At 35.2% G+C, this 27,369-nt stretch overlaps 2 protein-coding genes across 2 annotated transcripts; both read right to left on the reverse strand.

Moving 5' to 3' along the window:
- On the reverse strand, positions 1-1,122 carry LOC136036596 (uncharacterized). Its single transcript, XM_065718902.1, has one exon. It carries the CDS (start codon positions 1,120-1,122, stop codon positions 1-3), a length of 1,122 nt encoding a protein of 373 aa, XP_065574974.1.
- A 2,012-nt stretch (positions 1,123-3,134) lies between these two features.
- Positions 3,135-18,548, reverse strand: LOC136036519 (uncharacterized). The gene is made up of 4 exons (XM_065718822.1): positions 17,997-18,548; positions 15,151-15,516; positions 13,443-13,670; positions 3,135-4,789 (listed from the first exon to the last, which is right to left on the reverse strand). The coding sequence occupies exons 1-4, from the start codon at positions 18,493-18,495 to the stop codon at positions 4,668-4,670; spliced, it is 1,215 nt and encodes a 404-aa protein (XP_065574894.1). The 5' UTR covers positions 18,496-18,548; the 3' UTR covers positions 3,135-4,667.
- Positions 18,549-27,369: the final 8,821 nt, after the last annotated feature.

Below are 27,369 nucleotides of genomic sequence, written 5' to 3' on the forward strand. Positions count from 1 at the left end.
CTATAAGGGGATGATGATACCCTTCCGCCAATCCTCGGGAATTATCTCCGTTTGCCAGATTGTAGAGGACAGGGTGTGTAGAAACAGGAGCATTGCAGGACCTCCATATTTTAGCACCTCTGAATTTAAGCCGCAGATACCAGCAGCTTTATTATTCTTGAGCCTTTTTACTGCATGTTCAATTTCTGAGGGACTGAAAGGCTCATCTGGAGGAATATCTGTTCCAGGTGTTTGACTGCAAGGTTGGCTTGGACTATCATTAGGAGGTGCAGACGAACTAGTATTGTTGAGTAACGAACAGAAGTGATCCTTCCACCACTCAAGACAAGACCCTTCATCAGAAAGAAGTGCACCATCCCTGGACAGGACGGTACCCAAGGTGAGAGTTTTATTTTCAGTGAGATCTCGGAGGTGCTTGAACAGGCCGCCCATGTCTTTCTTTTTTGCAGCTAGTTCGATTTCATCGGCTTTCCTTGCAAAAAACTGGGTTCTATCCCGGTGAATGAGTCTGTTCCGCACTCCATTGAGCCTTCGATATGTGGTCATGTCCCCAAGAAGTTTTGCCTTCCCTCTTTGCTCTATGACTTGCAGTGTTTCATTAGTTAACCACGAAGTCTTTGGGTAACTCCTCTGGCCAAGCACTAGTTGTGCTGCTTCACTTGCCTGCGATTTAATATGCTTCCAGAGATCTTCGGTGCTATAAACTGAGCCAAGGGCCTCGAAGCGATTCGATATCTCGATACTGTACTTCTGGCGAGTTTCTGGTTGCTTTAGTTTCCCAGTATCTGCAGCGACGGGTCTTTTTTCCGATCGTTGTGCATGGAGGTAAAGCCGAAGATCAGCGCACATAAGCCTATGGTCTGCATTTCCAAGCTTGGCTGATCTGTAAGTTCTGCAGTTTTTCACCAATGATCTCCAGCGTTTGGAAGTAATGACGTACTCAATCATCTTCTTTGTACGACCGTCGTTACCATACCACGTATACTGATGAATAATTTTGCGTTGGAAGTAGGTTTTTGCAATGTAAAGGTCATGAGACCGACACAGTTCAAGTAGGCGGAGCCCATTGTCGTTAATTGGGTCGGGGGATACAGGACCAACTGTGCCACGCCATACACACATATCAACCCGCACTGTCGCATTAAAGTCGCCAAGGAGAATAGTTATATCATGGGGGGGGGGGCACTGTCGTAAGGCATCTGGACAAAGTAGAGTAGAAATCCTCCTTAGTCACATCATGAGAATCGTTGGTTGGGGCATAGCATGCGATGACAGTCATTCTGCCATGCTTGTGCCCAAAGCGGGCCTTCATTAATCTGTCAGATACAGCTTCGTGTAAAAGTAAGGCCTTTCTTGTAAGGCTATTTAGTGCAAGGCCAACGCCATTCCTTCTCGTGCTTCCTCCAGACCAGAGCTATGAGTCACTGTTACCTATTCGCTCTTCTCCGCTTCCGGTAAGACGTGTTTCTGTAAGACCTGCAATTGACAGTTTATTCTTGCAAAGTTCTTCAGAGAGTAGGTTCTTTGATGCTGGGTGCATTCAGAGTCAAGACATTCCAGGTGGCTTTTCGTAGCCCCCGTCGGTCCATATGGTTTAGTCTGTCAGTCTTTCTGACGTCGTCAGCATGTCCATTAACGCGCGATTGTCGAGACCTTAAAAGGGAATCCAGGTCCGAGGTTATATTGTAACTTTTCGTAGCACTTAATTTTCGGGTGGAGGGTCGCTAGCCCAACCGACCCTAGGCCTGGAATCTGATTAGAGCTAGGTTTATCAAGGATGCGATTGGTACATTATTAGTGCTTCAAACATACTAGGAGTTGACAGGGCTCCTATTCAGCTTCAAATTCATAAGGCCCTTTCGAACCCGCAAATTACTTGCTTCTCATTATTGGTAGTATCAGACTTTGTTTTGATTCAGTTTAACACTTCTCTAAACATTTCAAAATGCTCATCTGGATACCCTTCATTTTTTTTGAAAAATAAGGGCCTTTCAACACTGCTGAATAAAATACCTCTCTTAAAAATTGATCAAACATGTTTTAGGACATTATTGGCTTACGGGGGAGGGGGCTGATTGCCCTCCATTCACTTTGACTCATATAAAGGCCACTGAGGTTTTATATTTCCAATCAAATGAGATCCATCTGATCCAGATTTTATGTGAACACCAGCTCAATAAACACCTTAAATGCACAGAGGCCTAACTACAAATCTTGCTCATGTGCATTTCGGGATTCTATCCACCCAAAAGACATTGTTATATGATTTGTGAACAATTGATAATAAGATTGCTGTCTCGCAGTTTGAGTTGAATGCGTTTCGGGAAAAGACGATTTTAGGGGGAGGCTAGATACTCTCCGTCATTTTAACTCTCAAAGAGAACTAGAATAATACATTTAGAATCAAATCAGCCTCTTCTAAGGTTCACACGACCATCCCATCCATAAAAACTTTATATATCCCTAGGTCATAACTTCAAACCCTTATTACCAGACTCTAGTGAATTCTGTCAACCCCAAATCCCTTATTATATGATCTTTGTACTATTTTTGAACAAATAGCTAGCCCAAAAATTTTCTTGGGTGCATTTATAGAAAACTCGAGATGGGGGGGGGAGGCTGCCCCCGATCAATTTGAATCTTAAAAAGGGCATAAAGGAATCTTATTACAAATACAATGAGTCCCTCCTAAGCTTATACAACCACCCTTTTGATTAAAACTTTATATGTCCTTTGGGCATAATTTACAACGATTGTCCGGTGGGCTGTAAGGGGGTTGTCATCCTTGAAGACATATTTCCCGGATATCTGCATTGCCCAAAGTGACTATCTTGAAACTTAGATTTAATGTGTTTGAGGAAATTGGGGGGTGGGGGTGGGAGGGGTTAGGTACTCTCCAAATACTTTCGACTATCACAAAGGGCACTAGTTATTTTAATTTCCAATCGAATTAGCCATTATTAAAGTTTTTACAACAACTTCGTCGATACGAAGTGTTCTAGTCTAAAAAAATAATAATAAATAATACTTTTTGTATCCCTCTTTACTTAGGTAGCGCTAAATGTAGAATTGTGGAACAGAAAATTGAAATAACTAGCGATAAAATATCAACAAAGGGAAAGAAAGATAGAAAGTTAATTCAAGTTCCTTTAATATTCAACTACATGACAAAAATAATCGATAAGATAATTTTATCCTGAACCGAATAATACTTAATTAACAAAGTTTAAGTGTTTTATGGTCCAAAGTGCAGATACGAAAATACTTTTTAACTACTTTTTTTCCGTTTCCTCAATAGTAATTTAAAAAGTAAGTTACAGTCATAAATGTATTTACACAGCAGGAATAAGTTAAAACATATAATATAGGCTAAGTTAAACCAATATACGAATGAAAACTAAAATCTTGCGAATTTTTTGTGAAATTGTAGAATAAAAAATTTATATAAATAGCGAAAAACTATCAACAGAGAAAAAGGAGAGAAAAAAGACAAAAAGTCAATTCAAGATCCTTTAATATTCAAGTAGATTAGAAAAATTATCAACAAGTTAATTTTATCCTGAAAAGAACAACAAGTAATCAATAGAGTTTAAGTATTTTATGTTCCGTCCAGATACAAAATGCTTTTTAACTATTTTTTTTCGTTTCCTGAATAGTAATTTACAAAGTAAGTTACAGTCATAAATATATTTACACAGCAGATTTAAGTTAAAAATAAATAATATAGGCTAAGTTAAACCATTATACGAATGCAAACTAAAATCTTGCGAAATTGTAGAATACAAAATTGATATAAATAGCAAAAAACTATCAACAAAGAACCAGAAGAGGAAAAAGACAGAAAGTCAATTCAAGAGCATTTAATATTGAAGTAAAGGCGAAAAATTATCAACAAGTTAATTTTATCCTGAAAAGAACAATAAGTAATTAATAGAGTTTAAGTTTTTTCTGGTTCAATGTTCAGATACAAAAATACTTTTGACTATTTTTTCCGCTTCCTGAATAGTAATTTACAAAGTAAGTTACAGTCATAAATGTATTTACACAGTAAAAATAAGTTAAAAATAAATAACATAGGCTAAGTTAAAACAAAGTGAAAACTAAGATCTTGCGAATTTTTTGCGAAATTGTTGAATACAAAGTTGATATAAATAGCAAAAAAAAACTATGAACAAAGAAAAAGAAGAGGAAAAAGACAGAAATTCAATTCAAGATCCCTTAATATTCAAGTAAATGAGAAAATTTATCAACAAGGTAATTTTATCCCGAACAGAATAATAAATAATTAATAAAATTTAACTTTTTTATCGTCCAATTTTAAGACAAAAAAATAGTTTAGACTGCCTTTTTCCGCTTCCTGAATAGTAATTTACAAAATATGTTAGGCCTACGTTCATAAATATCTTTACACAGAAAAATAAATTAAAAATAAATAATATAAGTTAATTCATTAGATAAATGAACACTAAAATCTTGCGAATTTTCTAAAGAAAATATAATTAAAAATTGAATGAAATATGTATAAATTTTAAAAAATGAGAATAATTTAAAACTAAAAAATGAACTGTAAATTAAAGTCAGAAGTTTAAAAATATAAACTTAAAAAGATAAACATAGGTCAAAACTACACAACGAACTATAAATTGCAGTCAGAAGTTGCTGTTAACTTAATTGCTACAAGTAAAAAAATTTGATGTCTGTTCGTTCCCTCTCAGTTGGACTTTGTGGAATCTCATTTCTTCTTCAATTTTTTCTCTCTGCTTTTTTGATGTTCGCCCAAGTTTCATAGCTAAAAGGAATATATAGTATTTTAATTCCTTGAGATCTCATCTCAATTTCGGGAAGTAGGCTTTCAGAACTTTTTTCGTTTATAAGTGTTGGAGGGTATAAGAAAAGGATGATTCATTACCATTTTATTTAAAAGTCCGAAATTTTTATCAGATTGTTGCCTATTTCTATAATGGTAAATGGTCCTTAAAAAATATATTTTTGGAATTGAGATTCCAAATATCTGAAAAGAAATATCTGAGATTAATATCTGAAAAGATTTCAGATATAAGCGCAACAATTTGCCAAAAGCAAAACCGGAATCAGCTTTAAACCCGTTTCAAAAATAAAATTGGAGAGTTAGACAACCTAAAAGAGCCAATTGGGTATTCCTCTACCAAAATTAAGATGGACACTTATCAGCTTCTTAGGCTTTTTTTTGTGCCCAGAAAAAGGTAGAGGTATTCCTCTACCAAAATTAAGATGGACACTTATCGGCTTCTTAGGCTTTTTTGTGCCCAGAAAAAACTGTCCTGAATTCCCTTCGCTGACAAATCTTATTTGAATTTCAAAATGGCTTTCACATTCACCTCTTGGTCGCAACACAACACCCCATATCCACAGTAGACTGTCTTTTCTTACACCCTCCTTCTAAACCCCCACACTATATTGTATCAGCTAGTCTCTGACTAGCTTCTGATTCTAATCTCTGACTAAGTTTCTAGTCTCTGACTGGGGTACTTAGAAGGGGTACTTATATTAAATACCCCTCTTTCAGTAAGTGCTGTTACGTAGAGTAAGTTAGAGGTGGAGAGGCAAAATGTGTTTTTAAATATCTAAGAAGGGACAAATTGGTCATTTTGAAAATGAAAATGCCCAAATAAAGGCATTTTTCATTTGAAAATACCACAAAGATTTTTTTTTTTAATTTTGGAAGGACCAAAAATCAAGGACACAAATTCACCTGTCTTCTCATATTTACTATTTTATAGGGATCTTATAGCAAGAGATTAAATAAAAAAAACAAGTTTTTTGAAATGAAAGTAAGGAGCGACATTAAAACTTAAAACGAACAGAAATTACTCCATATATGAAAGGGGCTTTTCCTCCTCGACACCCCACTCCTTACGCTAAAGTTTTTTATTGTTTTAAAAAGTAGAGTTGCGAGAAAGAATCAAACTTTAGCGCAAGGAGCGGGGTATCGAGGAGGAAAAGTCCCTTTCATATACGGAGTAATTTCTGTTCGTTTTAAGTTTTAATGTCGCTCCTTACTTTCATTTCAAAAAACTTGTTTTTTTTATTTAATTTATGAAAGTTTTTGAATTAATGCATGTCTGATTTTGGCTCTCCGTACATAAATTATTAAAATGAAATTTGTATATTAATTCTTGTTTTGGCTAAATGGCTTTCTCTTAGTTTTGATCAGACGATTTTGAGAAATAAGGGGTGAGGAAGGAGGCCTAGTTGCCCTCCAATTTTTCGGTTACTTAAAAAGGCAACTAGATCTTTTAATTTTTAACGAACGTTTTTATTAGTAAAAAAAATACGTAACTTAAGAATTAACTAACGTAACAAACTTTTATATTCTTATTTTTTTGATAATATATATGAGAGGGTTGGCCCCCTCGTTAATACCTTGCTCTTCCCACTAAATCTTGTTTTTTCCCAATTCTTTAAGAATGACCACTGAATCAGAAAGGCCGTAGAATAAATAGTTGAAATTACTTAAAAAAATTTTAGCATAAAGAGCGCAGTATTTATCTCCTCCTAAATACTTCGCTCTTTATGCTAAAGTATTTTTAGAACCCCTCATATGCGTAATAATTTCTGTTCGTTTTAAGTTTCAATGCTTCTCCTTACTTTCAATTGAAAAAACTTTTTCATGTTTATATTTTCATTGTTTTTTTATAGTAATGCTAGAAAGTCCTGCGCCCTTTTCATTGAATTTCTCTTCTCCCATGAAATATTCCTCCAAGGAAAGATCCTCCCATATAGCCCTATCCCCTGAACCCCACACCCAAACCAAAAAAATCCCCCCGATAACGTCGGTACACTTTCCAGTAACTATTACGTAAACATTGGTCAAAGTTTGTAACTTGAAGCCCCTCCCCCAGGAACTGTGGGGGGTAAGTCATCCCCAAAGACATAGTTATTATGGTTTTCGACTATGCAGAACAAAATGGCTATCTCAAAATTGTGATCGGTTGACTTCGGGAAAAAAATGAGCGTGGGAGGGGGCCTAGGTGCCCTCCAATTTTTTTAGTCACTTGAACTTTTTATTTCCGTTAGAATGAGCCCTCTTGCAACACTCAAGGACCACTTGGTCGATACGATGACCCCTGGGAAAAAAAAAGACACGCACCCGTGATTTGTCTTCTGGCAAAAAATACGAAATTCCACATTTTTGTAGATTGGACCTTGAAATTTTTTCTATAGGGTTCTCTAATACGCTGAATACGATGGTGTGATACGATTCGTTAAGATCCTATGACGTTTAGGGGGTGTTACCCCCTATTTTCCAAAATGAGGCAAATTTTCTCAGGCTCGTAATTTTTGATGACAAAGACTAAATTTGATGAAACTTATATATTTAAAATCAGCATAAAAATCCGATTCTTTTGATATATCTTTTAGCATCGAAATTCCGTTTTCTAGAGTTTCGTTTACTATTGAGCCGGGTCGCTCCTTACTACAGTTCATTACCACAAACTGTCTGATAATGAACGATGGATTACCTTTTCTATGTAAGTTACAATAAAGTGCACGATCTTAGGCTGCCTACGTGTGTGTACATTCAAAACTATAGACAGAACTAACAGATTTTCGAACAGTTCGTGGTAATCAACTGTAGTATGGAAAGACCCGGCTCAGTAGTAACCCAAACTCTAAAAAAGAGAATTTTAATACCAATAGTTACACCAAAGGAATCTTATTTTTATGCTCATCTTAGATATACAAGTTTCATAGAGATTAGTCTTACTCGTCAAAAGTAACGAGCCTGAGAAAATTTGTTGTATTTTAGAAAATAGAGAGAAACTCCCCCTAAAGCGATTGAGTGTTAAAAAAAAAATTCAGCGTATCAGGGAACCCTATTGTAAAAGTCCCAAGCTCTTACCTACAAAAAATGTGAATTTTGTATTTTTTTTCCAGAAAATAAATCACTGATGCGTGTTTATTTGTTTGTTTGTTTTTTCCTAGGGGTGATCTTATCAACCCAGTTGTCCTAGAATTTCACAAGAAGAATCATTCTGACAGAAATCAAAAGGTGTAGTGCCCTTTAGAGTGACCAAAAAACCCCTCCCACGCTCAGTTTTTTCCCGAAGCCACCATTGTTTACATATAGTAAGGGTTATTGTGATGTGTACAGACGTTTTCAGCGGGACTTTTTCGTGTTGATGGGGGGGGGAGGTGGGTTGATTGAGGGACTTACATGGGACGATCCTTCCATGGAGGAATTTATCATGAGGGAAGAGAATTTCTCTGAACGGGCTGCATGATTTTTTTTTAGCATTATTTCAAAAGAAAAAGAGAAATCAAATAATAAGGAAAATTTCAGCTGAAAGTAAGGAGCAGAATTAAAACCTAAGAAGAACAGAAACTATTATATAAAAAAGGGGTTCATCTCCTCCACAATACCTCACTCTTTACGCTAAAGTATTTTTTAGTAATTTCAACTATTTATTCAACGGCCTTTGTGATTCAGGGGTCATTCTTAAAGAATTGGACAAAATTCAAGGTTTGGTGTAAAGAGTCAGGTTTTGAAAAGGGGGCAAACTGCTTCATAAACGTAATTAAAAATTCAAATATAGAAGTTCGTTACGTAAGTTAATTCGCAAGTTACGTACATTTATTACTAATAAACACGTTCGTAGAAAAATTAAAACTTCTAGTTGCTTTTTTTAGTAACCAAAAATTGGAGGGCAGCTAGTCCTCCTACCCCACCCCTATTCTTATGAAAATTGTCTGACCAAAACTATGAGATAGCCATTTAGCCGAAAAAGAATTATTATGCAAATTTTGCATTTAATTATGTGAACCAAACTCGAAACATGCATTAATTCAAAAACGTTCAGAAATTAAATAAACAAAAAGAAGTTTTTGTAACTGCAAGAAAGAAGTAACATTAAGACTTCAAAGGAACAAAAATTATTCCGTAAATGAAAGGGGTTGTCCCTTCCTCGACGTCTCGCTCTTTACGCTATTTTTTTTTTATTGTTTTAAAAAGTAGAGCTGTGAGAAAGAGTCAATTTTTAGTGCTTCCAAAAATAGGATTCTTTGAGGTCTAAGCTTATGTAATCCCGCTAATGTTATGATCAAGGTATTCCTTAATAATTTATATAAAAAAAATTTATTTCTATGAATAGCTTATCGATAGAACGTCAGCCTTTTTACAGTACAGGAAGAGGACCATATATCGAGTCTTAAAATTCCCCTAAGGTAAGGGTTTTCTTCAGCTTCAAGCTCATAAGCGAAAAAAAAAAATGCAAACTGGTGATTGGAGATTCGAACTGAAAACTATTAATAGATCTTGTTTTGAATTTATTCGATTGTTTTTTGGTAAAATAGTTAAGACTTGCCGCTGAGCCCCCTATATGAGACTATTTCTAGTATGCCTTAAACCGACATTTTCTGTTATTGTAAGAAGAAAAATTATGTGTTTATATATTAATTACATTACAAATTAATATATTGGCATAAACACTTATTATTACAGTGATTATTGCAATAAAAAGAAAATAGAACTGTTTTCAAAATATGTCTATTCTTTTAAACCTTCTTAAACTATTGAATAAATCCTAAGCCAATGCATTTAGATGAGGTCAAAAGAATATAAAAATAGAGAAATAGTGCATTTTTGTGGCCTATAAAACTGTTTTTGTGGCACTTGGTATCTAGCAAATGACATCAGCGATCGCAAATTCTGTCGGTGTGTCTGTTGGTCTGTCTGTCCCTGTTTTGCTACTTTAGGAACTTCCAGGTAAGCTAGGACGACGAAATTTTGCAGGCGTATTTGGAACTAGACCAGATTAAATTAAAAATTGTTGTTTTTCCGATTCGATCATCTGGGGGGAGGGAGTGGGGGGACGGTTAAATCGGAAAAATAGAAAAAATGAGGTATTTTTAACTTTCGAACGGGTGATTAGATCTTAATGAAATTTGTTATGTAAAAGAACATTGTGTCTTAGAGCTTTTATTTGAAATCCTGACTGGATCTGGTGATATTTGGGGGAGTTGGGAGAGGGAGCTTGAAATCTTGGTAATGCTTAAAGTGGAGGGATCGGGATGAAACTTGGTGGGAAAAATAAGCAGAAGTCCTAGATACATGATTGACATAACCAGAACGGATCCCCTCTATTTGGAGGAGTTGGGAGGAAAGGGTTAATTCTGAATAATTAGAAAAATTAGGTATTTTTAACTTACGAAGGAGTAATCGGATCTTAATGAAATTTCTTATCTAGAAGAGCATCGTAACTCAGATCTCTTATTTTAAATCCCAACCGGATTAAGAGTCATTGGGTGGGAGATAGTAGTTGGGGGAGTGGAAACCTTCGAAAACACTTAAAGTGGAAGGATCAGGATGAAGCTTGGCTGGAAGAACAAAAACAAGCCCAAGATAAGTTGCTGACATAACCAGACCGGATTTGCTACGGATTCAGTGACATTTTGGGGAGTTGGGGGGGGGGACCTAAAATCATGAAAAACGCTTAGAGTGGAGGAATCAGGATGAAACTTGGTGAGAAAATAAGCAGAAGTCCTAGATACGTCATTGACATAACCAGAACATATCTACTCTATTTGGGGGAGCAGGGGGGGGGGGGGTAATTCTGAAAAATTAGAAAAAATGAGTTAATTTTAAATTAAGAAGGAGTGATCGGATTTTTGCGAAATTTTATATTTAGAAGGACCTCGTAACTCAGATCGTTTATTTTTAAGCCCGACGGAATCCAGCGTCATTTGGAGGGGGGATCCTGGAGAACACTTAAAACAGAGAGACTAGGATGAAACTTGATGGGAAGAATAAAAACATGTTCAAGATACATGACTGACATAACCGGACTGGTTCCGCTCTCTTTGGTGGATTCGGCGGGGGGGGGAATAATTTGGAAAAATTGAGGTATTTGTAACTTACGAAAGGGCAATCAGATCTTAATGGAATTCTATATATAGAAGGATCTTGTGCTTTAGAGCTCTCGTTTTAAATTCCGACCAGATCCGATGATATTGGGGGAGTTAGAAGGGGAAACCAGAATTCTTGGAAAACGTGAAAATTAAGGTATCTTTATCTTACGAATGGGTGATCGGATCGTAATAAAACTTGATATATAGAAGGATCTTATGTTTTGGGTGCTCTATTTTCAATTTGTATTGGACCCAGGGACATAGGGGGCTTGATGGAGAAACAGAAATCTTGTAAAACGCTTAGAGTGGAGAGATTGGGATGAAACTTGATGGGAAGAATAAACACAAGTTATAGATACGTAATGACATAATTGGAACGGATCTGTTCACCTCGAAGGAGCTGGGAGGGGAGGTGTTGATTTGGAAAAATCAAAAAATTGAGGTACTTTTACCTTGAAAACGGGTGATCATATGTTAATGAAATTTGAACTTTCGAAGAAAATCATGTATTAGAGTTTTTATTTCAAATCGCGACGAGATTTGTTGACAGTGGAGGGAGCTAGAGGGAAAAACTGGAATTCTTGGAAAACGCTTAGAATGGACGAAATCAGGATGAAACTTGGTGGGTAGAATAAGCAAATGTCGTAGATAGGGGATTAACGTAACCGTACAGGATCTGCTCTCTTTGGGGGGTGGGGTTTGGTGTTTTTGCAAGTTTGATGCTTCTGGACGACTAGGGCGATGCAGATTGGTAGGCGTGTGCGGGAGCTGCACAAATTGACTTGATGAAGTCTTTTTCTCCGATTAGACCATCTCGTGCGCTGAAGGGAGAGGAAAAATTAGAAAAAAGGAGGTATTTATATCTTAGGAGTGGGTTATCGGATCCTAATGAATTTTGATATTTATAAGATATTTATATTTATAATATTTATTTGAAAATTTTTTACTTCCATATATAACAACAAAGTGTGATATGGGGGATCAACACTTGGGTTTTTGGAGTGGTGTAGGGATTCAAAATGCACACGCAATAATTCTAGAAATATTGGAACACCACCATAGGATTAAAAAAAACAATTATTTGTGTGTGAAGTTGATATTTCAAAAGCGTTTGATAGTATGTTGCATAGCCATGGTTTTTTGTCACTGTTGCGTAGTGGGGTGAACCCATTTATAGGACAGTGTTTGTGGGACTGGTATGGTAATTCATCTGTGAGAATCTTTTAGGGAGGGCAACTTTCAGACCGAATTGATTTATGTTGTGGAGTTAAACAAGGGTCAGTTCTTAGTCCCTTTATATTTAATAACGCAATTAGATCAGCCACACGGTTCATACCCCCATATGTGATTAAGGGTATCGACATTAGCCACTTATTGTATGCTGATGATAATTTTTTGTTCTCGGATAATTTAATAGCAATGTAGAGTGCAATTAATATATTACACTCACATCTACGAGAGATAGGATTAGAGATTGAACCATCTAAAACAGAATTCCTAGTGGCAAATAGTAAAAGTAATATCCAGCATCATTCAATTAGGGTGGGATCACTTAATATTATTAATAAAGATTCCATTAATTACCTTGGGTTGCCTTTTGGTCCGTCAATTAAAGCTACGTGGGAGTTGGTGTTACAGCTGTGTTGGGAAAACTTAGAAAAACATATGGCCTGCTAGTCAGGGTGAAAGGTCGTTTTGATAAACAAACACTTGCTATAATTTATAATTCAATGTTTGCACCTCATGTAATTTTCATTGTTCCATTTCTGAAGTTTTTGAGTAAAAGTGATAAAAAGTGTATCCGCGTTTACTTTTTCCAGTTTTGTAAATATTTTCTTGGAATTTCACTATGGTTCAAAAATAGTTATATTATACGAAAATTCGGAATATTTGACATTACCGTTAAAATGGAACAACAATACGACCGATTTCTTAGACGGTCTAGAGAAAATAGAATAAATTTTCCCCTTAATTGTCTCATTTAATGGAATAACGTTATTGATATTATCTGGAATTTGTTGTTATTTCTGTAATAAAATAGATATTTATGCGCTATGTTTATGGGTGCTATTTTATAAATTATGTTTATGAGTTATGTTATTATTATGATTTACTGATTTTCATTAGAAGTGTAATTTTTAAATTTTTCAGTTTTCTTTCCATACTCCTCTGTGTACACTTTTTGTATTTAATGAGGGCATAAATAAATTATTATTATTATTATTATTATAAGGACCTCATGACTCAGAACTCTTATTTAAATCCCGACCAGCATTAAGCTTCTGATTTTCCTTTTAAATCAATCTATTCATTCTTAGAATTTTACTAGAGCTCATACCATATGAGCTCTTGGCTCGTCCGGCCTCGTCACAAATGCAATATGAGCTCTTAGCTCTTGTTTATTTTATGTTGTTTTGAGGATTATTGCGCTGCCTCAAAACTATTTTCCGCAGTTTTTTTTTTTCAGCGGGGGATAAGCCCCTAGACTCATTTTTCCCAATTACTGTTCAATGAACTAATGAAAATGAAAATGTCTTGAAAAGGGTCAAACTTACCGTCTCGGGACATTCCCGATTCCAAACATCTTTTTAGTCTGCAATATTGACATCGTGTACGGGTGGTTCTGTCGACCGAGCAAGATTTTCCTCTAAGGCATCGGTATTTTGTTATCGATGGCTGTGATCTTTTGAAGAACGCCTTACAGCCTTCACATGATATTGCTCCATAATGCACTCCGCTTGACTTATCCCCACAAACCTTGCAGGGGATAGTTTCAATTTGGGCTAGAAAATAAAAACGAACTTTAGATTCAAATAATGTCATTTCGACCCCTCCTTCCTAAAACCACAGTTTATATAATTGACCAACCTAATCTAAAATGAAGTTACTTGATTGATATGCTAGGCTAATAATAGGAAACTTCCGCCATACTTGGCACTCGCCACCTTGCATAACCGATTTTAAAAGTGGACAGACTCTCGATTCAATACAATTACACAATCTTTGTCTTAGAACTCAAAAATTTTGAGTTCCAAAAAGGAGACAATCATTGCTTCATTTCATTCATTTTTATATCTATGATATTTTTGACATACTATTTCAGACTAATCGAGAATACAATCAAAAACTCAAAAGTGTATCGAAACCCAAAGAGTTAAAATGACTTCTTTTTCTTGTGAAGTATTTTACTTTTTTACATGAAAACCATCTAAATATATAAAAGAAAAGCTTGTGGGGCCCACTGTTTTGCTTGAAACCCTGTCTATAATACCAGGATGAACTTCACTCTTTACTTAAAATATATGAAGAAATTACCCTAAAGACGGTTTCCAGTCCGTCCTTTTAAATTTATATCCCTTTTAGTCAGGAACCGAAGAGGGGCTTACTTTGACATTTAGAAAGTTGTTTCGAAGAGGAACAATAGAAGAGGCAAATGACACGAAAGCACGGGGACAATAGTAAAATCTGGGCATTTTTAGAAAAGCTCAAAAGATACCTTTCTCCACTGGTCTACCTTTCTAGCTTGATCCAGAAATTTCTCATATATAGTTTTTGGCATTTTAAACTTCATTGATTCGATTTTTAAAGGTCCAAAAAACTTGAGTATCCACAAGAAGGGAAGAAACTACTTTTATGCAAGACTCAGGAATTTTAGCTCAATTAAGGCCAACTAACTTTGGGCTCAAAATGAGGCCATACAAAACAAAGGCCCCACCAAGGATGTAATTGTGGTGGTTAAATTACACTTAAAGTTTTCAGTCAGGATGGCTGTGACGGGCTACAGAAGTAAAAATGTTACTTACCGATTCTTTATATTTTAATTCTAAAGAAAACTTAAGTTATATTTACTTTCTGCTAGGTTACAAATGCTACTTACAAATTCTTTATTTTTTAATTCTAAAGAAAACGCAAGTTAAATTTACTTTCTGTTAGGTCGTAAACGAAACTAACATTTAAATACTGATCTTATCCCAATTGAAGAGCTTTTTCAGGAGAGGGGGGTTCTAGAAGCAGAACTTAATCCGGCCGGAAAAACCTTAGGGGCAAAATATTACAAATAAATAATCTATAGATCATGATCACTGTGTTATTTTTGGGAATTTTATTTGCATTAAAACTAAGTCGAGAGCATATATAATAAATAAGATGTATACCAAATTTTTAATTGATTAATACAATAAGTTTAAATAAATAAAAAAAATATTACAGTCAACATGGAAACATAATATTGCACGAGAAATATGAAATTAAATTAAATCTCACCTTGAGCAGAGAACTCAGCTGATCGAATGGAATTTCTATTCATTTGCCCAAAGATATTCGACCTACGGGTATGGTGATAAATTGATTGAGGGGCAGTGTGATTGCCAGTACTTGGAATAGAACTACCACTTGAAGCAGTAACTGGGGCTGAATAAAACGAATATCTATTCACATGACTAAGGATATTTGTCCCAGGGGCATATGGATGCACTTCATGTGGTGGATCGCTTTGACTGTCGTTGCTTGAAACGGATCCGCAGCTTAAAGCAGGAACTGGTGCTGTATAGAAAGGACATCCATTAACTAGACATGGGGCATCTTGGTTTGTCATATGAATCCAGTCGTTGTTTCGATTTTCATTGTTTTCTGGAATAACGTTACTGTTATTATTAAAATCAAACTGTAAAGAATTACTAGGACTATCTTCTAATTGCAAAGCATTTTCAATAACAGACTGCCAAAAATTGTCATATTCGTCTATGCTAAAACACGCTGCCATAACTTAACTAATTTGGCCAGTTCGGACACTCGCCTTTTTTGAACTGAGCTTCTCAAAAAACATCCCCTTGGTTAACCTTGATTGCGTCACACCTCTTAAGTTGAGAATGACCGGGAGGAAAGTTCAATAAACCCTCGTTGATAATTGGTTAAAACAAGTGAGGTGATTAGGCTATTCCAAAATGCAGCTAGATCCTAAGTTAATTTTTATAAAGCCGCTTAAAAAGATGTGTGATAATAAAAAGTAGACACAAAACGGGTAAAAAAGGCAAAGTAAATGAAATCATTAATGATGCATATAACACTTTACTTGTCAGGACTAGAGCCCGACCCATATATCGGATATCCGAATTGGGGATTACTGTTATTATTGGATATCTGCTGATTTTTTTTCTTATGAAATAGAATTTTTTTCGAGTAAAGTGCAAATTGTATTCTCGTTATGAGAGGGTATGGGGTTCTTAGCCCAACTCATGTTAAATTCTGCTTTTTATTGGATTCACTCTGTTATTCATTATAATTTCTGCTCGTTTTTGGTTTTATTCATTTGTTTAATGTTGATTTGTGGTAGCTGTCCACTTGGTAGATAGCTTGATTTTATTTCTGCTCATTTCTGGTCTAATTCTCTAAATACATTTCTCTAAAATAATTATTTTGTGGAATTGTTTTTTTTGTTAATAGCCCTAAAAGGCTGGATTAAAACATATTTTCCTTTCAGCTTACTTTTTAAAATATGGTGATTCAGACAGGAACCCAAAACAATCCATGGACATATTTTCCTGGAAATATGTACATATTTCCCTATTACCATTTTAACAGCAAATCTCCCGTTTCCACTTCACGAAAACGAAATAAAATCATTTACACAAACGAGTTATTTTTTCGTGTATGGTTTAGAGAGATGTCATAATGTCTTCAGGTACTTACACTTTTTGGCCACACCTATCAATATCACTTCCTCTATCTATCAAAACAGCTGACAACACTGCACCATTTCTGAAACTACTTTATATATGACTTCTATGTTCGGTCCATAATAATATTATAGCCCTAGTTTATTTTCTTTTTGAAAATTTTGAGTTCCAGAAAGAAAATAATTATTGCTTCATTTTATTCTTTTTTATATCACTGATTTTTTTTGGGACATATTATGTACATACTATGTGTTGAGCCGTATCAGATACTGGCAGGCTAGTGAAATTACTGATTCATTTATTCATGGCTTCCATTATGAATATTCCTGCATAATTTGTCAGTCAATGATTAGAGTAGTTCATAAAAAAGATGAAATATAACTCAAAAGATATAACACTGACTATGACTAATTTATCGAGAATACAATTAACAACTCAAAAGTGTACCTAAATCCCAATTAACAATTTCTAAATGAGTTAAAATGATTTTTTTTTCCTGTCAAGTATTTTACATTTTTACATTAAAATAAGCAAAATCTATAAAAAAAAAACCTTGGGGAGCCAACCGTTTTGCTTAAAACCCTGCCTATAATAGCAGGATGAACTTCGCTCTTTAATCAAAACATCTGAAGAAATTACACTAAAGAAGGCTTCCAGTCCGTCCTTCTTATTTTATAACCATTTTAGTCAGAAACCGAAGGGGGGGCTTACTTTGACATTTAAAAAGCTGTTTCGAAGAGGAACAATAGAAGGGGGAAATGACACGAAAGCATGGGGACAATAGTAAAATCTGGGCATTTTTAGAAAAGCTCAAAATATACGTTTCCCCTGTGGCCTACCATTCTAGCATGATCCAGATATTTCTCATATATAGTTTATGGCATTTTAGTCTACAAATTATTCAAATTTTAAAGGTGTAAGAAACTTTAAAGGTGTAAGAAAAAACAAAGGCCCCACCAAGGGTGTAATTGTGGTGATTAAATGACTCTTAAAGTTTTCATTCAGGATGACTGTGACGGGCTACAGAAGTAAAAATGTTACTTAAAGATTCTATATTTTCTAATTCTAAAGAAAACATAAGTTAAATTTACTTTATGTTAAGTCGTAAACGAAAATAACGTTTAAATACTGAACTTATCTCAATTCCAGATATGTTTCAGGGGGGGGGGGGGTCCTAGAAGGAGGACTTACTCCGGGTGGAAAAATCTTAGGGGCAAAATATTACAAATAAATAATCTAACGATCATAATCATTGTTTAATTTTTTCGTGATTTTTTTGCATTAAAACTAAGTCGAGGGTACGCAAACTAAATAAGATAAATACCAAATTTTTAATTGATTGATAGAATAAGTTTAAATTTAAAAAATAAACTATTACAGTCAAAGTGGAAACATAATATTGCACCAGAAACATAAAATTAAATTAACTCTTACCTGGAGCAGAGAATTCAGCTGATTGAATGGAATTTCTATTCATTTGGCCAAAGATATTTGGCCTAGGGGTATGGTGATAAATTGTTTGAGGGGCAAAGTGATTGCCAGTGCTTGCAATAAAACTACCCCTTGAAGCAGTAACTGGAGCTGAATGAAAGGAATAACTATTCTTAGGACTAAGCATATTTGTCCCAGGGGCATATGGATGCACTTCATGTGGTGTAGTTATTTGACTCTCGTTGCTTGAAACGGATCTGCAGCTTAAAGCAGGAACTGGTGCTGAATTGAAAGGACATCTATTAACTAGATATGGGGTATATTGGTTTGTCGTATAATTCCAGTCGCTGTTTTGATTTTCTTTGTTTTCTGGAACAGCATTACTGTTATTGTCAATATCAAACTGCGAAGAATTATTAGGACTATGATCTAACTGCAAAGCATTTTCAATAACAGACTGCCAAAAATTGTCATATTCGTCTATACTAAAACACCCTGCCATGACTAAACTAATTTGGTCAGTTCGGACACTCGCCTTTTTTGAACTGAGCTTCTCAAAAAATATTCCCTTGATTAACCTCGATTGCGTCACACCTCTTAGGTTTAAAATGACCGGGAGGAAATTCCAATAAAACCCTCGTTGATAATTGGTTAAAACAAATGAGGCGATTAGGCGATAAAGATGTGTGATAATAACAAGTAGACACAAAACGGGTACAAAAAGGCAAAGTAATGATATGAAATCATTAATGATGCATAAAACAGTTAACTGGTCATGGCTAGAACCCGATTGAAATATCAGCCAGCTGATAGGAGGAACAGTGTCATTTTTGGATATCGGCTGATTTTTAGTACTTTAATTTTTTTCTGATTTTTAGTGGGAAGCCTAATAGCTCCGCATTTTTTTAGCGCTGTTTTAATTACTAGTTGCTGTTAATTAAAATTTTGAAGGGGTAAAAAGACCTGAAAAATTGTTTTTATGAAATTTATAGCCAAGTAGATATAATCTTTTGAGTCAAAATGTCTTTTTTAAAATTAAACTTTATTTTTGACAATATCCTCAAATTTGCAAAGGACATACGTAAGCAGTTAATAAATTTAACTGTCGTCCCTGTGAGGACAACTTTTTTTCAAATCTTTTTTCATGTATTAGCCTATTGCATTAATTTTTGTTTCGACGTCTTTTGAAAAAACAATTAAATTTAAAAACAAACAATTTTTTCTTAACTGAAATTAAGGAGCGATATTAAAACTTAAAACGCACAGAAAATACTCCGTATAAAAAGGGGATTATTCCCTCCTCAACACCTCGCTCTTTGCGCTAAAGTTTGACTCGTTCTCAAAACTCTAATTTTTAAAATAGTAAAAAGCTTTAGCGTAAAGGTCAGGGTCCTGATGAAGGAACAGCCCCTTTCATATACGGAGTAATTTCTATTCGTTTTGAGTTTTATTATCGCTCCTTACTTTCAGTTAAAAACTTTTAACTTTTTTTTTATTTAATTTCTGAACGTTTTTGAATTAATGCATGTTTTGATGTTGGTTCTCCGCAAATAAATAATTAAAACAAAATTTGCATATTAATTTATATTATGGCTAAATGGCTTTCTCATAGTTTTGATCGGACAATTTTTAGAAAAAAGGAGCGAGGGAGTAGGCCTAGTTACCCTCCAATTTTTTGTTTATTTAAAAGGCAAATAAAACTTTTAATTTATTACGAACGTCTTTATTAGTAAAAATATACGTAACTTACGTAACGAACTTCTATATTCGTATGTTTTTATTACGTATATGAGGGGGTTCCCCCCTCGGCATTACCTTGCTCTTTTCACAAAAGCTTAAATTGTGTCCTAATTCCTTAAGAATGATCCCTGGATCACATATGCCTTAGATTAAATAGTTGAAATTAATAAAATCACTTTAGCGTAAAGAGCGTGGTATTAGGAGGAGGTGAACCCCCCATATGCGCAATAATTTCTGTTTTTTTAAGTTTTAATGCTGTTCCTTACTTTCAGTTGAAAAAACTTTTGCTTTTTTATTTTTCATTGTTCGTTGAAACAATGCTAAGAAATCCCGTGCCCCTAAGAATTTTGATCCGTTGAGTTTAGGACAAAAATGAGCGTGGGAGGTGGCCCAGGTGCTCTCCAGCTATTTGGTCACTTGAAAAGGGCACTAGCACTTTTTGTTTTTATTACAATAAGCCCTCTAATGACATTCTAGGACCAGTGGGTCGATACAATCACCCCTAGGAAAAAAACAAACAAAAACAAAACAAAGAAATAAACACGCATCCGTGATCTGTCTTGTGGCAAAAAATGCGAAATTTCACATTTTTGTAGATAAGAGCTTGAAACTTCTACTGTAGGGTTCTCTGATACGCTGAATCTGATGGCGTGATTTTTGTTAAGATTCTATCAATTTCAAGGGTTTTTTTCCTATTTCCTAAAATAAGACATATTTTTTCAGGCTCATAATTTTTAATGGGTAAGTTTAAACTGAATGAAACTTATATTTCTAAAATCAAATTAAAATAAAAAAACACAGAAATTTCAGGAAATTGTGGAAAAACCGTAAAAGCTATATTTTTTTCTTTGTGAGTTGGATGCAGGAACTAGTCAGGATTTTGCTTCGGAGCGGGGGGACGGACTCAACTTCAAACTTAGAAAAGATCAGGAAATATCTAAATATAAGTAATTTTAGGAGAAATAATAGAACTTTGAGATTTCGCTGAGAAGCCCCTCCCCCACCCAAATTATGTGCAAGGTGAAAACAGTTTTCTACGAACACAGCGTAAGATATGTTAAAACAGTATACTGTGAGCGGAAAGAATTTTGTTTACTTAGATATTAAATATCCCATTTATTAAAACTCAGCCAAAGACGGTAGGAGGGAAAAAACGCCCCGCTGTTTATGCTAAAGTTTTTGACTGTTTCAAAAAGTAGAGTTTAGAGAAAGAGTCAAACTTTAGCGTAAATAGCGGGGCATTGAGGAGGAAACAGCCCCTTTTATATACAAAGAAATTTCTGTTCGTTGAAAGTTTTAATATCGCTCCTTACTTTCGGTTACAAAAACTTTTTTTTTTTTTATTTAATTGCAGATAGGAACATGAAACTTTCACAGAAGATTCTGTGATACGTGGAATCTGTTGGTGTGATTTTGATAAATGACATTCTATGATTTTTAGGGTGCGTTTTTCTTTTTTGTTCGAAAATAAGGCATATTTATCAGGCTTGTATTTCTTTTATGGGTAAGAAAAAACTTGATAAGAATTGATTTGATTGATTTGAAGTTCAAGGTGAAAACATCTGTCTAGAATTGGATATCATAAATTTCAAACCAGTAAACTTTTTCAGTGAATTTTAATCCCTGCGAACTAGTTAGATTTCGCAATACCTGGCAAAGGATTAAAGTTCGTGACCTTGAGTATAATTATTACGCAGCATTTCAGTAAGCGATAGATAATCCTATGGTCATAATTGTCAAATCATATAGACTCATTAATTATTTTTGGAAATTTTTACTTATAAGTGAGCAGAAGAGGGTAGGTTTTCTGTAGCAAGTGTCGTCATACCTGCCGGGAGTGCGTCTCCCTTAAATTGTGGGGAATAGATAGCAGGAGCCTACGCTTCCCTCGCTTATTGGTATTTTGAGCTTCTGAAATTTAGCCACCTACCATTCAGCTTTAGTGCGGTTAAGACGTGTTTTGCTCATGGTTATGTTTTTGACTCGGAATTGGATTGATTCCGAATTGGATTATTTGGATTTGACTCGGAATATCTGATACGCTGAATGCGATGGTGACATTTTCGTTAAGATTCTATGACTTTTAAGGGGTGTTTCCCCCTATTTCCCAAAATAAGGCATATTTTCTCAGGCTCGTAACTTTTGATGACAAAGAATAAATTTGATTAAACATATATATTTAAAATCAGCATGAAAATCCGATTCTTTTGATGTGTCTTTTAGCATCGAAATTCCGTTTTATAGTTTCGTTTACTATTGAGCCGGGTCACTCCTTACTACAGTTCGTTACCACGAACTGTTTGAAAAGAACTTCATACGAAATTAGGCAGTTTTTAGTAGTAGCAGGTGCAAAATTAAAAAGAAAAAAGGAATTTGGGCCAAAAATCAACAAAATAAGCTAATAATATATGATACAAAACAGCTTAAGAAGGTTTAGCTTTCGTTTAGCAAAATCTTGTATTTGGATCAGGGTTGTTACCCTGGGGGTGCTTGAGAGAAGGTGATTGTCTTTTTTCTTTATTCCTTTCATTATTATTTTAATAGTGTAGGATGCCTCTAGAAACATTTATGTAGATTTTTTTATTATTATTATTTTTAATTTAGGATGTATTTAAGAATGTTTATGTAAATAATCGCTATGCATTAGCAGAATTTAAATTTTTCTCTTGCGTAGTGATTTATATCTGTAATAGTTTATATTTTGTTTATTATGTAAATAAAAAGGTGAAAAAGCTTAAAAATCTACCTCAAAGTACCAAGGACATTACAGTGAAATCTGGTTTTTATTGATTTAGTGGAAACTTACACAGCCATATACGGCTTTAAAAATCAGGAAAAGCCAAGAACTCAATTTTTAATGAAACAGACCTCCATATGCAGCTAAATAGTGTAACGCATAGCAGGCGCCAAGTTAAAAAAATAAGGAAAAAATAAAAATTAAAAAAAAAGGAAATGTGTGAACAACCAACAGCAAATGAGGGAAACAATTTCGTGCGGTTAAGACGCGTTTTGCCCATGGTTATGTTTTTGACTCGGAATTGGATTAACAGACTATTTTCATGAAAATGGATATGGACTGATTTGTTTATGCCCCGGTTCTGAACTTTCTGCAGTATAATAATGAAATAGGTGTCGAAGCTACAGTGATCTTAAAATTTGTTTAAGATCACTTCACAAATCATATTGTTAAATCAAACAAAATCCTGCGGGATTCGCTGCCGAAATTTACCGAGTCCTATCCAAGGCGCTCGGGTTCAAACGCAGCTTTGAGTCATTTGAAAGACATGTTAGAACTTCTTCAAAATCAGAGTGCTTTTGAGGACATGCCTGTCTTTGTTATCCGTTCCCCAGCCGAAGTTCCATGTATTCCAGCAGTTGCTTACTCCAGGATAGCTTCTAAGCTTAATAAAATTCAACAGACTCTTTCGCAAGTTAATGAGAAAATGTCAGCTTATGATCTGAATTTCCCCAGCCTCCCGAGCAGTGCTACTGGTAGTGATATAAGCAAAGCCACTGTTATTATCACGAATGCACTGCGTGATATCGATAATGCATCTAAACGCAAAGAAAGAATTGACTGTATTTCTGGTCACGAGTCCATTGATACTGTGCGAGCCTCTAGTGATAAATTGATTGTGAAGATCGATAGCATGGCCGCTGCTGACTTTTGCCAATCTGCACGCTCGGTTTTTCGTGATTGTGAAGCAAAAATGGTGGAGAAAAAGTTTTTTGGTATCATGAAAGACTTTGCACAAGTTCTTGATCTTGCACCTCTTAAAGCTTGCAGGGGTGTTTGAGACGCTATGAGATTGGTTTTACCATTTTCTATACAAGACAGATTCAGTCATGGAATTAAGATTAAATAATTAAATGAACCCTTATTTTACATAAAAACAGCATTAAAAACTGTACTTCCATAATATACAGAACACATTATAGAAGTTAATTAAGGCTCATCATATTCAAACATGATGAAAATGCATCATTTTAGTTTATGGTAAAATATAATTTAGGCTACACTTTTGTACATTAGAAAGGTGGCGGGGGGCTTAAAATAACCTAACATAAATTCGCCCCCACACACCATCCCTCATTTGCAAATATACCGCCCAAATTATACATTTAAATGAATTCTGTTACCCGTCACTTATCATTTTGACCGTGAAACCAGATTTCTTAGACCTTACATTCAGAAAGCTTCTCGACTGTGTTCTGGATTGCGCGGGAGTACCTTAAAAATAAATGAATTTAACTTGCCTTCAATTGCAGCGCCAATTATTTATCAGCCGTTTCCTTATCATCCCGCTTTTGACCTCTGTTAGTGTGTTTTTCTTCAAAGTTTATATCCCCGAAAATATCACGTGGTAGCTCTTTAATCTCTGAGATTAAGTCTTTCGAAGTATCATCACTGATAATATCACCGTTAAAATCGAACAGTTCGTGGTAACGAACTGTAGTAAGGAGCGACCCGGCTCAGTAGTAACCAAAACTCTAAAAAATGAAAGTTTGATATCAATTGCTATATCAAAAGAATCGCATTTTAATGCTGATTTTAAATATATAAGTTTACCCATCAAAAGTTAAGAGCCTGAGAAAATTTGCCTTATTTTAAATCCTTATAACTATGTCTTTGGGGACGACTTACTTACCCAAAGTCCCTGTGGGAGGGGCCACAATTTACAAACTTTGACCAGTGCTTACGTATAGTAATATGGTTATTTGGAAGTGTACATACGTTTCCAGGGGGATTTTTAGGTCGGGGGGGGGGAGGTTGAGAAGAGGGGGATATGTTGGGGGAACTTTCCATGGAGGAATTTGCCATGGGGGGGGGAAGAAAATTTTCATGAGGGAGTGCAGGATTTTCTAGCGTTATTAAAAGAAAAACAATGAAAAAATAACTATGAAAAAGTTGTTTCAACTGAAAGTAAGGAGAAGCATTAAAACTTAAAACGAACAGAAATTATTACGCATATGATGGGCTCACCTCCTCCTAATACCTCGCTCTTTACGCTAAAGTATTTTTAGCAATTTAAACTATTTATTCTACGGCTTTTGTGATTCAGGGGTCATTCTTAAGAAATTGGGACAAAATTTAAGCTTTAGTGCAAAGAGTGAGGTACTGTTGAGAGGGGAACCCCTTCATATACGTAATAAAAACATGAGAATACAGAAGTTCGTTACGTAAGCTAATTTGTAAGTTACGTATATCTTTTACTAATAAAAACATTCGTAAAAAAATTAAAAGTTCTAGTTGCCTTTTCAAGTAGCCAAAAATCGGAGGGCAACTAGGCCTCCTCCCCCACTTCTTTTTTTCTCAAAATCATTCGAATAAAACTATGAGAAAGCAATTTAGCAAAAAAAAAATGCAAATTTCGTTTTAATTATTCATCTGCGGAGAGCCAAAATCAAAACATGCATTGATTCAAAAACATTCAGAAATTAAATTAAAAAAACAAGTTTTTTTAACGGAAAGTAAGGAGCGACATTAAAACTTAAAACGAACAGAAATTACTTCGTATATGAAAGGGGAAGCTTCCTCATCAACGTCCCGCTCTTTACGCTAAAGTTTTTTACTGTTTTAAAATGTAGAGTTAAGAGAAAGAGTCTTAAATTTTGTACATTAGAAATGTGGTGGGGGGCTTAAAATAACCCAACATAAATTCGCCCCCACACACCATCCCTAATTTGCAAAGATACCGCCCAAATTATACATTTCAATGAATTCTGTTACCCGTCACTTATGATTTTGACCGTGAAAACAAAAAAAAAACAAGTTTTTTTTACATGAAAGTAAGGAGCAACATTAAAACTTAAAACGAACAGAAATTCTTCCGTATATGAAAGGGGCTTTTCCTCCTCGACGCCCCGCTCTTTACGCTAAAGTTTGACTCTTTCTCTTAACTCAACATTTTCAAACAGTAAAAACTTTAGCGTGAAGAGCGGGGCTTTGAGGAGGAAAAGCCCCTTTCATAAACGGAGAAATTTCTGTTCGTTTTAAGTTTTAATGTCGCTCCTTACTTTCATTTAAAAAAACTTGTTTTTTTTGTTTAATTTCTAGACTTTTTGAATTAATGCATAATTTAATCTTGGCTCTCCGCACATAAATAATTAAAACGAAATTTGCATATTAATTTTTTGGGGCTAAATCGCTTTTTCATAGTTTTAATCGGAAGATTTTGAGAGAAAAGGAGCGAGGGAGGAGGCCTAGTTGCCAGAGGCGTCATTTGGACCTAATCTTGGGATGGGCTTAAACTCCATCTTGGCCTCCCCCCCCTTCCGATTCACTTCGTGTTGCGTAATCATCTAGGAAATGGGCATTTGACGGAACTCGAGAATTTTATTATGTATCTTGCCTGCTTTCAAAGTTTACAATAATTAATAGCAAATAGCGTAATTACCCCAAGGGTCGTCAAGTAATTACGCTCTTTGGTTAATAGGCGTGCAGTAATTTCAAATCAATTGGACAGAATGTATTATGCTGGACATAATGGATTATTATGGCTGGCAAAGGGCCCTTTCTGGTGGTAGCGTTGGCCCCCTGTAAAATCTGGGGTGGGCATTTGCCCACCTCTGACCCCCCCCCCAATGGTGCCTCTGCTAGTTGTCCTTCAATTTTTTTGATTACTTATAAAGGCAACTATAACTTATAATGTTTTATGTACGTTTTCATAAGTGAAAAATATACGTAACTTACGAATTAAATTACGTAGTGAACTTCCATATTCGTATGTTTTTATTGCGTATATGAGGGGGCTCAACCCTCGTCGATACCTCACTCTTTACATTAAAGCTTAAATTTTGTCCCAATTCCTTAAGAATGACCCCTTAATCATAAAGGCCGTAGGATAAATAGTTGAAATTACTAAAAATACTTTGGCGTAAAAAGCGATGTATTACGAGGAGGTAAACCCCTCATATGGGGAATAATTTCTGTTCGTTTTAAGTTTTAATGCTGCTTCTAACTTTCAGTAGAAAAAACTTTTCACATTTATTTTTTCATTATTTTTTTAAATAATGCTAGAAAATCCTGCGCCCCCTCCATTGAAAGTCTCTTCTCCCATGAGAAGTTCCTCCATGGAAAGATCTTCCCCGGTAACCCTCCCCCCTCAACTCTCCCATCCCCCAAACCAAAAAATCCCCCTGAAAACGTCTGTACACTTCCCAGTAACCATTACTATATGTAAACACAGGTCAAAGTTTGTAACTTTCAGCCCCTCCCACGGGGGCTGCGGGGGAGTAAGTCGCCCCCTAAGACATAGTTATTAGGTTTTTCAACTATGGTGAATAAAAAGGCTGTCTCAGAATTTTGATCCGGTGACTTTGGGAAAAAATGAGCGTGGGAGGGGGCCTAGGCGCCCTGCAACTTTTTAGTTACTTAAAAAGGGCACTAGAACTTTTAATTTCCGTCAGAATGAACCCTTTTGCGACATTCTAGGACCACTGAGTCGATACGATCACCCCTGGGAAAAAAAACAAACAAAAAAACAAATAAACACGCATCCGTGATTTGTCTTCTGGCGAAAAATGCGAGATTCCACATTTTTGTAGAAAGGGGCTTGAAACTTCTATAATAAGGTTCTCTGATATGCTGAATCTGATGCTGTGATTTTCGCTAAGCTCGTATGATTTTTAAGGG

The sequence above is a fragment of the Artemia franciscana genome, chromosome 15 (genome assembly GCF_032884065.1).
Source record: "Artemia franciscana chromosome 15, ASM3288406v1, whole genome shotgun sequence".
Classification (NCBI taxonomy): domain Eukaryota; kingdom Metazoa; phylum Arthropoda; class Branchiopoda; order Anostraca; family Artemiidae; genus Artemia; species Artemia franciscana.

Excerpts from the sequence above, each read along its gene's own strand:
- LOC136036596 (XM_065718902.1), bottom strand. The coding sequence starts at position 1,122 with ATGTGTGTATGGCGTGGCACAGTTGGTCCTGTATCCCCCGACCCAATT.
- LOC136036519 (XM_065718822.1), bottom strand. The coding sequence starts at position 18,495 with ATGGCAGGGTGTTTTAGTATAGACGAATATGACAATTTTTGGCAGTCT. Across the intron at positions 13,671-15,150 it reads AGCTGAGTTCTCTGCTCAAG|CCCAAATTGAAACTATCCCC; the intron begins GTGAGATTTAAT and ends TTTATTTTCTAG. Across the intron at positions 4,790-13,442 it reads ATCGGGAATGTCCCGAGACG|CTATGAAACTTGGGCGAACA; the intron begins GTAAGTTTGACC and ends TATTCCTTTTAG.